Source organism: Rhinolophus sinicus, linkage group LG16 (assembly GCF_036562045.2).
Source record: "Rhinolophus sinicus isolate RSC01 linkage group LG16, ASM3656204v1, whole genome shotgun sequence".
NCBI lineage: Eukaryota > Metazoa > Chordata > Mammalia > Chiroptera > Rhinolophidae > Rhinolophus > Rhinolophus sinicus.
In genome coordinates, this window is record NC_133765.1 from 34,874,334 (window position 1) to 34,889,621 (window position 15,288).

Consider the following 15,288-nt stretch of genomic DNA (forward strand, 5'->3'; position numbering starts at 1 on the left):
GTGTGCATGAGTGTGAGTGATACTGGGTGTGCAAATATCTGTGCAACCGTGACTTTATGTGCATGACTGAGGGTGTGTATGTGGAGATGTGTTGATGGCATGTGTGGTTGTATGTAAATGTTAGCATCTAAGTATGTGCTGGAGTACACGTGTGTGCACGAGTGTTGGTGTGTGTCTGTGTAGGACGACTTGCATACATGTAACAAGTACAAACAGAAAAGTCAAATTCCCTCATAGTCTCACCCTCACCACTGAACCCCTGTTGTGAACTGGGAACTCAGAGGTCTGACTACTGGGTTCAAACCCTGTATTTGTCCCTTACTGGAGAGTGACGGGGCGGGGGCAGTTTACTGCACTTCTGAACCTGCTTCCTCTCTATAACATGGTGATGTAACAGTACGTAGCTTAAAGCTGTGCTGTAGGGACGTAAGGAGATAAGGAGGCCAGGTGACAGATGCACAGGTCCAGTAGAGAGGAGGCTTGGTCAACAGCTGTCATTTGTAGTCAGGCACCTGTTTATGTGGAGTAAGGGCTGGAGTCTTGAGACCCCAGAGTCTTCCTCGCATGCTGAGCTATGGAGAGAACTCTAGGGCAGGGGGCAGGTCTAGGGGACACGACTTCCTCCCCTGCTCCACGCCTTACTTTTCCCATCTCAGTAATACGGTTGCCTTCTATGCTTCTGCACCGAGCTCTACAGACCTGGGCCTGCGGGGTGCATGGCGGACCGTGATGAGGTCCCAGAGGCAGGGTTTGTGATAGCTCCCCCAGAGGTTGCGACGCACGCTCTACAAGAGATTCTCATCTCACACTGCGGCTGGCAGAACCCGAACCAACGCATGGAGGTGTGGCCACGGAAGACCACGCCCATTCCCCGCCCACACTCGAATGCATCGGGAGCACCACCGGAAGTCACGTCGGACGGAGAGTTTTCGCGGAGACACTCACGGGGCAATCAGCAAATCCTGAGACCGCGGCGGTGGCAACCGGCGAGTGGAGCAGGGACCTGGGAAAAATGCTATATGCAAGCTCAGGCGCACAGAACTGGATGGTGCATAGCAGTTGGAGGAAACGAGATAGGATCGCAGAGCGCCTTTAACTGTCCTCGTGGGGCTGCCTGGTTCTTCAAAAACTGAGCAGAAAAGGGAGGCGGGGAAAAGTCTTGGGGTTCCGAGCCCCTGACTCTTCATGTCCCGTGAAGGTGTGACTGTCAGTTCACCTATCTATAAAGTGGGGCGATTAATTTCCGCCTCGTGGGTGGGGACACTGCGCGGCGGAACGAGAAGGCCCCACCCCGGCCCCGGAGCGTTTTTCTGGACCGCAGACCGTTTACTGGGGCGGAGTCTCCGTTCTTTTCTGCGCTTGGAAATTGAGAGCGGCCCCTTGGCCGCAGGTTTGTTTTTGTTTGTTCGTTCCTCCCCCCACCGCCACAATCCGTTAGAGAGGGGCGTACCCGGAAGTGCTCCTACGGAATCCGCCGGGCCGCGCGCGCCTCTTCACCATGGCGACGGCCCCGCGGCGCTTTTTCCGCTGCGCTTGTTTCTGCTCCGAAAACTTGTACGTGGCGCGCTACGGGCTGCACGTGCGCTTCCGGGGAGAGCAGCAGCTGCGCCAGGACTATGGCCCGGTGAGTGGCCTCGGCGGCTCTGCGGGGCAGTGAGCGGAGCAGTGGTGGGGGAGGGACTTTTGTCCCGGGGTCATTTGCTTTGCCCGTGGCGCGCCCCGCGTGCTTCCATCTGGCAACAAGAATGACTTCACGTCTCGGTGCCTCGGTTTTCTCACCTTAAACGGGGATAACTATCTCCTTAGTGGGGTTGTCGTGAGAAATGAATGAACTAACATATGTAAAGTGCTTAGGACAGGGCCTGGCTCTGCTTAACGCGCTTATCGCATTTCATCCTCAACGATCCTGTGAGGTCGGGGCTCTCATCTCCATTTTAGGAGGGGAAACTGAGGCTGAGATGTTAAGTGACTTGCCCAGGATCACACAGTCGTGCTCACTGATCTGTTTACTCCCAGGTCCTGCGCAGCCGAGGCTGCGTCAGCCCCAAGGACTTTGAGCAGCTGTTAGAAGAGGTAACACTTCCTACCCTCCACTACCCCCTTCACACCCAGCTTAGACCTTCCGTTTCAGATTGGTGTCAGCAGTTTGAGGGCTCTCCCAGCCTCAGACCTGCCAGTCCCCGATCCCTGCGGCGCTCCTTAAATCTTCCTTTGTCCCTTCCTGTCCCCACTCACCGCAGCACCTGGGTCCTGACACCAGAAAAAGAGAAAGAGGAACATGCCAAGTTGTCCACTTCATGCCCTTCTGAGACGAGAAACTTGGGCTCAAAGAGGGGAGTCACTTGCCCAGGGTTTCACAGCAGCTGGGACTGAGGTCCCTCCCAGGGCTGCCAAGCTCCTGGCTATCCCAACCCCGACTGGCACCAGGTTAGGCTGGCACCAGGGCTGCCGGGCTCCCCTTCGTCCCTCACCTGGGGGTGAGTGGTGGGAAGCTTCCCAGGAGAGCCCTCTATAGCCTCTGGAACACAAGATTTGGCTGGGACTCTGTTCCCCTCGCTGAGTGTGCCCAGCTGGCTGAGGTGCATCTAAGTGCTCTCCTCCCAGCCACGCTCAGGCAGGTGCAACCCAGAGTGGGATGGACCCCCTTCTGGAAGGAGTTCCCTTCAGCTCACAGCTTGGCACCTGCAGTCGACCCTGCCCGAGTCAGGACTCTAGGGAGACTTGGCTCCCAGTCTGGGCCTTGCTCTGGCCTTCCTGACCTGTTTCCTCATCTGTACAATGGCTTTGGGGATTTGGGGAGAGGCCCTGTCCTGGTAAGTGGGCCCTGTGCCACCCCAGCTTGAGCAGGAGGTGGAGCGGCGGCAACGGCTGGGGCCGGAGTCAGCTGCCCGGAAGGCCCTCATCGCTAACTCTTACCGCCCGGCGAGGCTGGAAATCTACAACCCGCTGCAGGTACCCGGCAGGGGCAGGTTACTGGGAGGAGGAGGCATCCAGGTGGGGGGCCTGCCTGTCCCACAGCTTGTGTGTTCTGACCCTAGGATGTGGCTCTGGCCCCCGAGTTTCTGGCTGCGGCCGAGTACAGCACATTGCCGGGCGCAGACCTCGAGGGCCTGCTCCAGCGGCTGGAGACAGTGTCAGGTGAGGTCTGGGCTCCGTCACCTGACAGGACTAGAGGGTGGGAGACTGGGGTTCCTCTGCCCATCCTGTCTGCCTCCAAAAGCAAACCATCAGGAGTTATAGAGTACAGGAGCAGGGCATCTGCATTCATTCACTCACTCGCCCAACAGGTAGTTATTTAGTGCCTTGTACCACGCATGAGCCAGCTAGGGGTGACTGAATTGCTTAACGAGGACAACTGAGGCAGGTATAGGCTGGTTAAGGGATCAGCAAGGGATGGTGAACGGCCCCCCAGGCTGGCAATAGTGGGGAGCAGCTCCCGTCCCTAGACCTGAAGGATTGGGCAAGAGTGAAGTTTCTTGAAGCTGCTACGACCTAAAGCTGTGGGAGAGGGGCTGCCAGACAGCTGCCATGGCCCTGAGCAGAGGCACACAGCCACACCCCACTCCAGAATGCTCTTCACCTGCCCTGATGTCCTGCCTGGGTCTCCTGCTGGCTAAACCCTGTTTCCTCATCTGTGAAATGGGAGTGATGATACCACCCATCTTGAAAGTTGTGATGGTCAAGTGAGAGGCAATGCCCCGGGAGGGCTGGGGGCATAGTAAGTGTTTTCTAGTCTTACAATTACTGTTATTCCCGGTCTGGGGCATACTGTGGGGAGACAGATATAAAAGCTGCTCCCCATAGGGAACCTGCACCCTGTTGGGAGCAAAGGGTGGAATGTGGAACGAAACCCCGCTCCTAGCTTCAGGGGAGCCCCGCATTGCCTTCCATTCCCCAACAGTTGAGCTTGTACAGAGGCTGGGTGGGGGCTGGGCCTTGGCTATGAGTTGGCCAAAGGTGCGTGTGGGGGCACGAGCCCTGCACCCTGGGGGCAATGGTGCATCTGCCAAGAAATGTCCCCGTTTCCATTCTGAGCCTGACCTTGCCCCACCAGGTCCCTGCAAGAAAGAGCAGCCTCTCAGCATTCCTGTGTGGAAAACAGAGGCTCCAAGAGATATCTGAGTTGGGGTGCAGACTTTGGTGGCTCGGGGGGGTGGGGAGGGTACAGAGAGAGGCCGAGGCTGGCTCTGTGGTGCTGGCTTGGCTCCATAGCTGGTCTGCTGGGTGTCCTTGAGCTAACCCCTTCCCACCTCTGGGCCTCAGTAGGACTCATGTCTGAGTCTGGAGGCTAGGCCTGTGGGCACCCGTGAGAGGCCCCAGGGATAATGTGGGGGGGTCCGAGAATAGCCCTCCCCTGCTGCACACATGGTACATCATTAGATCCTCACCAACAGCCCCAAGAAGGGAGTGCCTGCATTACCCCCATTGTACAGGTGAGGAAACTGAGACTGGGGGAAAGGAAAAGACATGCCCAAGCTCACACAACTCATGAGGAGACTGAAACCCACACCAGAGCTCCCGGCCGACAAGACTGTCTGTTCCCTGCAGAGGAGCAGCGGATCTATCGACTGCCGGTGTTTACGCCGCCGTTCTGCCAGGCCCTGCTGGAGGAGCTGGAACACTTCGAGCAGTCGGACATGCCCAAGGGGAGACCCAACACCATGAACAACTATGGGGTGCGTGAGGCTCCGCCTGGTGAACCCAGGAGGCAGGGGCCCTTGGGTCTGGGGAGACTTACCTGCAGTGCTCCACCGAGCTGTGTGGCCTCTCCGTCTGCAAAATGAGATCACGGAAGGATTGTTAGAAAGTTCAACATGTCCCAGGGTGAGGCCCTATCAGTGTCCCTGCCGACCCCCGGCGGTCCCCCTCCCAGGTGCTGCTACATGAGCTGGGTCTGGATGAGCCGCTGGTGACACCGCTGCGGGAGCGCTTCCTGCAGCCGCTGATGGCCCTGCTGTACCCAGACTGTGGCGGTGGCGGGCTCGACAGCCACCGTGCCTTCGTGGTCAAGTATGCACCAGGCCAGGACCGCGAGCTGGGCTGCCACTTCGACAATGCTGAGCTGACCATCAACGTGGCCCTGGGCAAGACCTTCACAGGGGGCGCCCTATACTTTGGGGGCCTCTTCCAGGTTAGTGTGTGTGAGCCATGGGGCAGGGCCTGGTGCAGCCGGGAGTGCCCAGGCCTGAGTCCAACTGTCTGCAGGCACCTTCAGCCCTGGCCAAGCCCCTGGAGGTGGAGCATGTGGTGGGCCAGGGCATCCTGCACCGGGGTGGCCAGCTGCATGGGGCCCGGCCCCTGGGCACTGGCGAGCGCTGGAATCTCGTCGTCTGGCTCCGGGCCTCTGCTGTGCGCAACCACCTCTGCCCCATGTGCGGCCGCAAGCCTGACCTGGTGGACGATGAGGGCTTTGGCGACGGCTTCACCCGAGAGGAGCCACCCACAGTGGATGTGTGTGTGCTGACTTGAGCCTGCTTGGGACCTGTGTGGGGGCTGGCACGACAGCAGAGGGCTCTGCCACCTTAGGTCGGGTGGGGCAGAAATAAACTCCCTGCAGCCCTTGACACTTCTTGTTTCAAAAGGACAAGCAGGCTTCTGGGTCATTCTTTCAGTAATCTGGCTGGCTTAGGTCAGGTTTATTAGAATCAGAACCTGATGGGGAGTCCTGTGCAAGGGGTTTATCGAGTAATACCCTCAGCAGAAGGGAGTCAGGGAAGCAGGACAGGGCAGGAAAGAGCTGGACCAAGATGTGGGTTTAGATGGCGTTTCAACTCAGGCCAGTCCCACGGGAACTCTGGAGCATGAATCTACCAGTTTGCCTCCAGCATCAGGTATTGGCTTCAGGGTGTGTGTGGGGGTGGGAGTACGAATAACTTCCCAGACAGCATCTCCAGGACAAGTGGCTACCAGTGGCCAAGGGAATCTTCCAGAGAAACGTCCAGGTGTGAGCTGTCAGCAGTGGACATCACAGCCAGGGATGCATGCCTCTGTCTATAAAGGGGACTTGGGTGGGTGACCAGTAGCACCTTGTAGATGGTGTTGAGGGGTTACTGCAGAGGGGTTAGGAGCAGGTACTCGGGAGCAGACTGCCTGGGTTCAATTCTGATTCTGCCACTTCCAGCTCCGTGACTGTGGCTAAGCCACTTGACCCCTTTATGCCTCAGTTTCCTCATCTGGAAAGTACCTGTGTCCTAGAGCTGCTGTGAGACTGAAGTGATACATAAAGTGCTTTATAACAGCCCTCTGAGTTTGCTGCTATTATTACTGAAGAGTTTGCAACTTGGTCCCAAACTTGGGTGAGGAGTGCAGCTGTGCACACTGGGTTGGTTACACATTGGAAAACCTGGGATTTCCATATTGAAATCACGAGTTCTGGCTTCCCTGGGAGGTGGAAATGTCTGGAAACTTAGCAGGCGCCATCCCCACATTGCAGAAATCAGCTGGAGCAGTCTCAGCGGCCCAGTCTAAACAGACCTGTGGTGCAGTCCCTCATGGGACTTCCTCCCTCATTCATTGCCATGATATCTCTGGCCCCTTATGGACTGCTGAGTTTGAGACCTCCGTATTACTGGGTGGGGACGTTGGAAAGACCACGGCTTCTTAGCCCTGGGCCTCAGGGCCTTATGGGCTGGACAGGTCTGCAGACCGCCCAGGGTGGAAAACGGCGCGCAACAGGGTCGCCTTTCCTGGGACGTGAAGGACGCTGCGCGCGCTGGAAGAGCAATCTTGGGAGAGGGCACAACTGGGGCAAAGGGCCTGCGAGCTCTGGGACTGGCACCAGGCTGGAGAGCACGTCCCGGCCAGGAGCTGCGGGCGCTGGCACGGCCTCGCACCGGACTGGAGGCAGAACCTGTATCCCCAGCTTGCCTCTTCCGGAGGTGGGCGCGCCAGGCTGTTTCTTGGGTTGCCCCAGAGACGGAACCAGGGGCTTCAGAACTCAGGGCAGCAGCGCCCCACTTCGCAGCCGGACAGCCTTCCCAAGCCCCGCCCCGCGCCGGAAGTCACCTCGCAGCCGCTTCCTCACGTGAAGGACTAGTGCGGGGCGGGTGCACTGGCCCTGTGGGCGGTTGAGGAGAGAACGGAGTAGCCCGGCGGGACCTTCCTTAAGGCAGCGAGGCCGCAGAGGGCGCGGGGGTAGAGGGTAGGAGCGCACGGGAAGGGATCCAGAACGTACCTGGCAGCTGGGGATCGCGGTGGGTCCTAGGGAGCCGGAGCCGCGTGCGCAGGCGTGGAGCGCCCCAGCGGGGGCGGGTTCTTAAAGGGGCCGCAGCGCACGAGCGGGGAATCGGCGGAAACCCGGGGTCCCCAGGAGTGGGAGTGGGTGAGAATCGTGAGGTTGCGGCGGAGTCCCTCATACCCCTGCCCCGGGGTGGGGATAGGTACTGGGACCCCGAGGACCTTGGACCGCAGCCTGAGGGCCCACCCCGAGAGCCTCAGTGTTAGCGCCTCCCCGTCCCCAGCCCACAACACTATGGCTCACGTCGGCTCTCGCAAGCACTCGAGGAGTCGCAGCCGGTCCCGGGGGCGAGAGTCGGAAAAGAAAAGGAGGAAGAGCAGTAAGGATGCTCCGAGGAGCTGCTCCGCTTCTAGATCCCATGGCCGCAAGGCCAGCGCCACGTCCTCTGGGGCAGAGGGTGAGGACCGGAAAGAATGGGAAAGGGGTGCGGGAACTTGATGGAAGGAACAAACTGCAGGCAGCCGGGCGGGCTTCCTGGGGCCGGCCGGGGGGAATCGCAGTGCGCAGTAGCAGAGCGGTGCAGAGCGCAGGACGTGGGTGTCTGGATGGAAGAACCCAGAATCCAGGGCCGGCCGGCCCACGGAGTGTGGGTCGCTTAATGGGAGCATTTCATGATGCTCTCTGTGCATCTGGGCCTGGGCTGTGGGGTTTGGCCGCCATGCTGCAGGTCAGACAGTAACTACGCGGAGCCCAAAAAGTGCCTCTCCATAGAGTGCTGATCCGTGCCAGGAAGCCTCACCCCTCTGTCGTAGGCTTGAGCTTACACAGGCCAGAGCAGGGGAAGGAAGGTGTCCTTCCCCTCCTGGCCTTCCAGCCGCACCTTCTCCCTGCATCACAGAGAGAAGCAAACACAAGGCCCGGAGGAGACCACGGTCCAGCCCCTCCTCCTCTTCTTCCAGTTCTTCTAGCTCCTCTTCCTCCTCCTCGTCCTCCTCTTCCTCCAGTGATGGCCGGAAGAAGCGGGGGAAGCACAAGGACAAGAAGAGGAAGAAGAAGAAGAAAAGGAAGAGGAAGCTGAAGAAGAAAAGCAAGGACAAGACGAAGGTGCAGCCACCTGAGGCTCTGCCAGGACCCTCGCTGGACCAGTGGCACAGATCAGCTGAGGAGGAAGAGGACGGCCCAGGTAGTGTGCTGCTGGGTGTGCAGGCCCGGGAGGGTCCCCTCGCTGAGGCCTGCCCACCCCCTCCCTGCCATCTCCTTCCAGTCCTGACGGACGAGCAGAAGTCCCGCATCCAGGCCATGAAGCCCATGACCAAGGAGGAGTGGGATGCTCGGCAGAGCGTCATCCGCAAGGTGGTGGACCCAGAGACAGGACGGACCAGGTGGGCAGTGCTTGCTGAAGCCCGGCCCCAGCCTTGCACTCAGGAGGGGCGGTGGCTGCTGCTCCAGGAGGGCCAGGGCTGGCGAGAAAAGTAGTCACTTGTCGATGGGACTTCCCAGGTAGTTCCTCCCCATTGCCTAGAGCAAGCAGCTGCAGGGGTGGGAGGGCCACGAGGGTCCTCCAAGAGCCGCTGTTGGCTGACGTGATGGCCGAACCCACCTGGCCACCTTTATCCCTGTCCTGAGGCCTGGCACCCCTCTGCTGGGTGGTTGTGGTTCTCTTGCTCCTGCATTAGAGGCTCAGCCTGTCTCCCTCTCCTCCCCCAGGCTCATTAAAGGAGACGGCGAGGTCTTAGAGGAAATCGTAACCAAGGAGCGACACCGGGAGATCAACAAGGTGGGTATCGCCCCTTTGCCCAGGGCCCACCCTCAGCTCTGTTTCTGATGTGTCCCCTCCTGTATGCTTCTTACCAGCAAGCCACCCGAGGGGATGGCCTGGCCTTCCAGATGCGAGCAGGGCTGCTGCCTTGAGGGCCCCGTTAGCTGAGGTCCGTGGACAGTGTCGGTGGCATGACAGGGTGGGCAGCAGGAAGCCTGATGGGTGCTGCTTGCCTCTTCTGTGTACTGGCCTCTTCTCAGGTGTAGGGGTGGAGGAGGGGTCACTGTCCTAATCAGCTCCCCCATCTCCTGGAAGAACGCACCTTCCCACGTATTAAATGGACTCTGGTTGGAGACTGCCTCTGTTCTGTTGCTTTTTGTGCTGAGGGGAGGGATGGGTGCTCCTGGACCGCCAGGGGACAAACAAGGGGGCAGGAGCTTTGGGGGGGAGCTGGGGGTGCCCTGGTGGTCATGCGCATAGGCCAAATCAGCCACCTTTGTCCCGCTCATCCCCGAATCAGCCCGCCTAGAATGACCCCGACCCCCAGCCCAGCCAAGTCCCAAACCCAGAGACTTGGTTCTTAAACCCGACTCCTTCAGGCTTGGAGGGGGACTGCTGCCCTTCCATGTTTAGTCTGCAGATGACAACAGTGCAGGGTCTTGGTGCTGGGGCCAGGTGGCCCGGGAGAGAATCCTGGCCCGGCTTACTAGCTGTATCCTCTGTAGAGCAGAGACTAGAGCACCCACGTCACTGGGTGCTGTGAGGTTGAGCCAAGCTCACACCCAGGAAGGGGCCAGAAGGGGCCAGCACAGCGTAAGGCCCCTGTGTCTTGGTGCTGCTGTGAGTGCAGCTGCGATGTGTACTGGGAAGGAGCGCCCCTCCTCCCCACAGGCCAGGCCGGGCCTCCACCCCTCCCCACGGCTCTGATTGCTGGTGCAGTAACGAGACCCAGAAGGAAGTCTTCTTGCTTCTTTAATTCGTGACAGACAGTTACACTGTATACAGAGCACACTCAGGCCTGATGGTGCGGGGACAGCAATGGTGGGTGGGGCAAGTCAGGACGTGGCTCACACATGGCCCAGACAGACAGACAGGAGGGGGCCGAGACGTGAAGACGGACGTGGCGGGTGGATGGGCGGCTCAGCCCGGGCTGGGCAGGGGCTAGGGTCTCTGCTGAATCCCTCTTTAGAAATCAAAGAGAAGGCAGGTGGTCGGATCTGGGGGTGGCGGGCAGAGGCTGAGTCCTGGGGCTTGGGGGTGGGAGTTGGACTAAGGCTTCTATTCTAACAGGCCTGGGTGGGGGTGGCAGTTGGCAAGGCCTGCCTCACCCTTTGGTAATGACTGGTCAGGCCTGAGCCATGCAGCTCAGCACCCAACTCTGTAAACATTTTTGGTATTTTTAAAGGACTCTGCCCTCCCTCTCTTAGTTTCCGAAACACTGGTGCTTCCTCAAGAGGAGACTGTTCCAAAGGAATGAAGGGCAGCAGGAAGCAGACCTGGGGGATGTCCACAGGGAGGGTGGGCTGCCCATCTCACCATCGATGGCTAATGGCTCCTGGGAGAGGCCCAGGGCACTATTGCTGTTGTCCTTGGCATGGCTGGCGGCTGGGCAGGAAGGTGGGGAGCGTGGAGCTGTGGGGGCGCCGTGCGCCAGGAGAAGCCGAGCCCACTGCCGCGTGGCTTCCGGGCCAGGAGGCCTCCCAGCCTTTATTGCAGGCAGGCCCGAGACTTCCAGGTGCTTCTCCAGATGGCTAGTCATCCAGGCGGTAGGCAAGATGGGGTGAGATGGGACCAACAGAGAAGGAGGCACTGGCCACAGGGGCCCCTCAGCGGGGCTGTGATTGTCGGCCGAGCGATTTCCCGCTGGGGAGCAGAGGGGGGTCAGATATTGCACTTTTACTGCAACAGTTACATTAAAACTTGGTCCATAAAATAATTGTTGCTTTATACATAACGCCTGAAACAACAAAAAGCTACATCTTAAATAGGAATAAACCCTGAAGGTCCCATCCCTTCAGACGTTTTTCTCTGCACAAAATAAATAGCTTTCGTTCTGTAAAGACCCACTTTGGCAGAACATTTACACGACCCTTCGGCTGTACATATCTACACACGGGAAGAGGTTAACATCCACCAGTGAGCCTGCCCAGCCCAGCCTGTGCGGCCGAGGCCCTATCCAGGTTGGCAGCAGCTTGGACGTGGAGCCTGGTCACTCGACAGCTGTCCGAGGCCAGGCAGGCCCCCGGCCTTGAAGAAGGTGGAGGAGAGGATGAGGGGCTGCCTGGAGCCAAGTGCCACAGCTGAGATCAAGGTCGGTTCTGGGGCGGGAGGGCTGACGCCCAGACCCAGCGTGCAGGACAGCGTGGTCCTTACCAGGTAGGAAGTGAAGCCAGGGCTGCCTGCCTTTAAGCTAACGCCGCGAGTTGTGGCTTCTTAGATTCGGCATCGGAACGGAACTGGCATTTAAAAAACCTAAGTGTGTGCCCTACCCACCCCAGAGTAGAAATTCAGTGGAATTAACGGGTAAGGTGAGGCAGGGAGCCCACACCCCAGTGTGTGGGCAGGGCCAGGGCACCAGGACCCAGAACCAGGCTGGACTCCGTCACAGTGCTGGGTGTTTTCATGTGGAGGGGCTGCACTTAGTACTGAAAGAGTTAAGAAAAGGAAGCAGCCAAGGATTGCTCATTTAGAAAAACCTCATAGAAATCAGATCAGAGTAGAAAGGTGTAGAAACGCAGGATGGCCTGAGGCGTGGGGCCTTGACTGACGGCAGGCGAGGAGGAGGAGGCAACCAGGCCTGGCCAGGCCCCCCAGGCCAAGACAGGGCTTTGTGGGAGCCTGCTCGGGCCTTCACCGGCCTCACCGCCTGGGATGTGCCCACAGCCTCATTGGGCTCCAGGTTGGGCAGATGGGCAGGGGTGCAGGGCTGCCATGGCACTGGTGGGCCAGGTGGAGCTGCAGAAATTAAGCTATGGCCTTTCCTGCTTGCACAAGGATTTGCCACTTTGGAGCCTTCTGCGTGGCAATCGATCCAGCAAAAGTTGACTTTTCATGCATGTCAACGAGTCTGTAGTCACAGGAGATGGTAATGGGTCTCCACTCTCAAAATCAGTGCAAAACCAGTGAGGTTGAAGAGTTGAGTAACTCGAGTTAACAAGAAGCTGCTACCAGGTGGGAGGGAACCTGGGGGAGGGGCGAGCTACTGGCTGGGAGATGGCATGTTGGGCCCAGGCCTGGTGTCGGGATGCTGCAAGCTCAACACGCGGCAATTGTCCAGGAATACCCTCCAGGCCAGGCTATGCGGTCCCCATCCTGGGGCTGGTCATCTGTCAGCTTCCATGACAGGCGGGAACCTCTCAGATCCTAGGACATGATGCAGGGCTGGGAGGGCTGTGTGTGGCACAGCCGGTGTCCTCCACTGGGTCCTGGGACAGCTCGTCTCCAGCCGATGGCGTGTGCCCAGGCCAGGCCCCCTGGCGGGCTGGCCACCTGGCCTAGCACCATGGAGACCACAGCGCCTCACTAAGGGTGCCCTACTTGGGGCCCGGGGCTGCCCCTGACTCGAGCCGGCCAGCCATGGTGCGGCCCCAGCAGCCGGCCGCCATGCTCATGCTGCGTTGGCCCCGCTGCTCGCCGTCAGGCTGGCTCTGCGTCCGCTCGTGCCGGAGGCTGGGCCCGCTGGGCTGGGCCGAGATGGTGCGGAGCAGGTGGTTCCGGGAGCGCAGGAAGTCGCCCTGGCTGGGCAGGCCGAAGCTGCCTTTGCGCAGTGCCATGCGGGTGGCCGTGTTGCGGGCCGGCCGTGCCCGGTGGTTGTACTTGAGCTGGGCCAGGTGCGCCGCGTAGCCGTCTGTGATGAACTGCAGGGGAGGGGCAGTGAGGGGCGCAGCTGTCACAGGGCCCAGCTCACCCCCCACCCGTGCCGCCCACCGCGATCTGCCCACCCACCTGGCACTGCTGCTGCAGCTTCTTGGTGGGCCGGCCCACAATGTAGATCTGCAGGGGGGACAGGCTGATGGCGCTGTATACCGCCACGTCCTTGGTGGAGCCGTAGGCCGCGTGCACACGCAGGTGCAGCTGTGGGCGAGAGCGGCATGGGCATGGGCACAGCACGGCCCTGCCACCCGGTCCGCACCCTGGCCCTCCCACTGGGACCCACCTCGGAGATGAGCAGCTTCAGGAAGTTGGCCTTCTGGCGCAGTGGGTCGTGCACCAGGCCGTCGCAGAAGGACACCACGCCGTGGGGGAAGTTGTGCTGGGCCAGCCACGCCACCACCCGCTGCTTCTGCATATCGGGCCGGCCCGTCACGTAGATGATGAGGTAGCCCAGGTCCTGCCAGTGCCTGGGAGCGAGGGGCAGGCCTGGGTCCCACGGCCACCCCGTCCCTCTGCCCGGGCCACCCCGTCTCCTTGCCCACCCAGCTGCCATGTGACCACTGAAGTGTGTATTTCTGATCAGACTCCAACAGTAATAGTAGCAACGATAACAACGGCCCCTATGTGGTGTCCACGGCCTAAGTCACAGTCCCATAGACACGCTCGGCAGCAGGTGTGACTGTCTTGTGAGGACCCCACTTCCCAGTTGAGGGGATGGAGGCATCAACATCAAGGGGTTAAGTGAAGGTCACACAACTAGTAAGCGGTGGTGCCAGCTTCTCAAGCCCCAAGGTCCCTGCCATGTGTCCCCTGCTCTGGCACCCCAGGGCCTCCCCACCTGGCCTCCAGGAGCCTCTGGCCTCCAGGCCCGCCCACTGTGCCCTCGGGGCCACTCACCGCACCACGTCCACGGCCCCGGCCCGCACTTTGGGGTCGCTGCCCATGATGGACACACTGGCAGCAAAGGAGCCATCGATACTGAAGACCACGAACTCTGTGCCCTTGGGCAGCACGGTGATGTAGCTGTCTGCAAACGTGTGGTCTCCCCTGGGGGGACAGCTCATCAGGACCCACCAGAGCCCCTCCCACCTGCCCAGAGGAGTCCGCAGAGGCACATACCTGACCACCATCTTGACGGGGTAGACGCCCACCCCCAGGCGGTGAGTTTCAGGGATGGTGTAGGAGACACGCCCGCTGCTGTTGGTCACCAGTGTGTCCAGGTACAGCCACTCGCCCGAGGGCGGCTGCGTCATGATATGTACATCCACCTGGGAGCCCGCACAGGCTGGTCACAGGAGGGCCAGGTCCCTGGCCCCCTCCCACAGCCCAACCAGAGGGCCGTGAGGCCAGGGCTCCTGTCACGTCCCCGTGTCCTTACCTTCTCCCCCGTCAGTGTGACCATGTCCAGGGGCCCGTACATGAACCGGCCCGCCAAAACCTGTGGGCCATCCTCATTGGCGAGTGCATCGTTGATCCGGTGATTGGCGGTCACGTTCTGGGAAGAGGAGAAGTGAGGCTGGGTCAGGGTGGAGGACGGAGGGGCGGCTGGGGTCTCCTGGACTCAGCTCAAGCCTCGCATGGGCCTGTGCAGTGAGCATGAACTACGGCCAGTTCCATCTTGGCCACTGAGCCACGGGCCTTGGCGAACTTAGGAAGCCTGGCTGCACTTCCCTGTCTGTAGTTGGGGTAATAACTCCAGGCTCACAGACTGAGAGTTAAATAAGACAACATGCTTCCTGCGACTCAGTTTCCTCATCTGTAAGATGGGTCATCTTGTAAGCATTCAATGGGATAACAGACATGGGCCTGGACACACAGAGGATCCCTCACCCGCAGCTTCACGTGGGTTCTCTTGCGCTGCCACTTCTCTCTCGGCTTTGAGGGGGTAAACACTGAGACCTCCTTGCCGTCCAGCTCCAAGATGCTGGAATTGTCGTGTCTCATGACCTGGGGGGAGGGCAGAAGCAGGCCATTGGGCAGGCTCAAGCCTCCCTCCTTTCCTGGGAGGGAGAGGCCAGCAGCCCTCTCCGGAGGAGCTGGAACTAGGAAGCTGTGACGGTTTAGGGGGCACTCTTCAACCTTCTGCAGTTCACCCTCTGGGCCCCCCAAATCCACATCTGTCCCCTGACTGCAAATACATCCACCCCATCTCTACTTCCCCAAGGGTTCCTCCATCCTGCTTGCTCTGGTCCAACTGGATCTCATTTATGGATCCACTGTCCTCATCTCTGGAATGAGGCTGTGTCAGCAGTGGAGTCACTCGGGACCTTCCTGTGAGGCGTGGGTGTACCTGGCAGGGGGACCCTGGGTACCTGTCTCAGCAGGAAGGAGACCACATCCGTTGACTCCCAGTAGCTGGCGTGGAAGAGGTGAGGCAGGGCCACCGTGGGGAAAGCTGTCAGGGCGTCCGGGCAGTACAGGGCGTAGTCAATGCGCTTCTGGCCCCACCACTTTGCAGCAACTGCCGGGAAAAGGGGCT

At 59.9% G+C, this 15,288-nt stretch overlaps 4 protein-coding genes across 15 annotated transcripts in view; 2 read left to right on the forward strand and 2 right to left on the reverse strand.

Moving 5' to 3' along the window:
- Window positions 1-7,387, reverse strand: part of ABCB9 (ATP binding cassette subfamily B member 9) — a 38,153-nt gene extending 30,766 nt beyond the window's left edge. For both annotated transcript variants that reach the window (XM_074321630.1, XM_019733896.2), the window contains exons 1-2: window positions 7,175-7,387; window positions 4,739-4,773 (exon numbers count right to left, since the gene is read on the reverse strand). The gene's annotated coding sequence lies outside the window, so the exon portion shown is untranslated. The remainder of the gene's footprint in view (window positions 1-4,738; window positions 4,774-7,174) is intronic.
- On the forward strand, window positions 905-6,241 carry OGFOD2 (2-oxoglutarate and iron dependent oxygenase domain containing 2). 2 transcript variants are annotated; one of them, XM_019733901.2, is made up of 7 exons: window positions 907-1,624; window positions 2,017-2,073; window positions 2,839-2,952; window positions 3,039-3,138; window positions 4,549-4,676; window positions 4,874-5,131; window positions 5,206-6,241. In XM_019733901.2, the coding sequence occupies exons 1-7, from the start codon at window positions 1,499-1,501 to the stop codon at window positions 5,467-5,469; spliced, it is 1,047 nt and encodes a 348-aa protein (XP_019589460.2). In that variant the 5' UTR covers window positions 907-1,498; the 3' UTR covers window positions 5,470-6,241. The 2 variants fall into 2 exon arrangements, with proteins under 2 accessions (XP_019589459.2, XP_019589460.2); XM_019733900.2 differs by having other exon boundaries at window positions 905-1,624; window positions 4,874-6,241.
- An 84-nt stretch (window positions 7,388-7,471) lies between the features above and the next one.
- Window positions 7,472-9,289, forward strand: ARL6IP4 (ARF like GTPase 6 interacting protein 4). The gene is made up of 5 exons (XM_019733902.2): window positions 7,472-7,634; window positions 8,076-8,360; window positions 8,442-8,559; window positions 8,885-8,954; window positions 9,032-9,289. The coding sequence occupies exons 1-5, from the start codon at window positions 7,472-7,474 to the stop codon at window positions 9,086-9,088; spliced, it is 693 nt and encodes a 230-aa protein (XP_019589461.1). The 3' UTR covers window positions 9,089-9,289.
- Window positions 9,290-9,891: 602 nt separating this feature from the next.
- The window catches only part of PITPNM2 (phosphatidylinositol transfer protein membrane associated 2), a 126,708-nt gene continuing 121,311 nt past the window's right edge, over window positions 9,892-15,288 (reverse strand). For all 10 annotated transcript variants that reach the window (XM_074321080.1, XM_074321084.1, XM_074321075.1 and 7 more), the window contains 8 exons: window positions 15,122-15,270; window positions 14,640-14,756; window positions 14,188-14,304; window positions 13,929-14,077; window positions 13,707-13,856; window positions 13,093-13,276; window positions 12,882-13,010; window positions 9,892-12,793 (listed from right to left, as the gene is read on the reverse strand). In XM_074321080.1, the coding sequence (XP_074177181.1) occupies window positions 12,470-12,793; window positions 12,882-13,010; window positions 13,093-13,276; window positions 13,707-13,856; window positions 13,929-14,077; window positions 14,188-14,304; window positions 14,640-14,756; window positions 15,122-15,270 (1,319 nt within the window). In that variant the 3' untranslated portion in view covers window positions 9,892-12,469. The remainder of the gene's footprint in view (window positions 12,794-12,881; window positions 13,011-13,092; window positions 13,277-13,706; window positions 13,857-13,928; window positions 14,078-14,187; window positions 14,305-14,639; window positions 14,757-15,121; window positions 15,271-15,288) is intronic.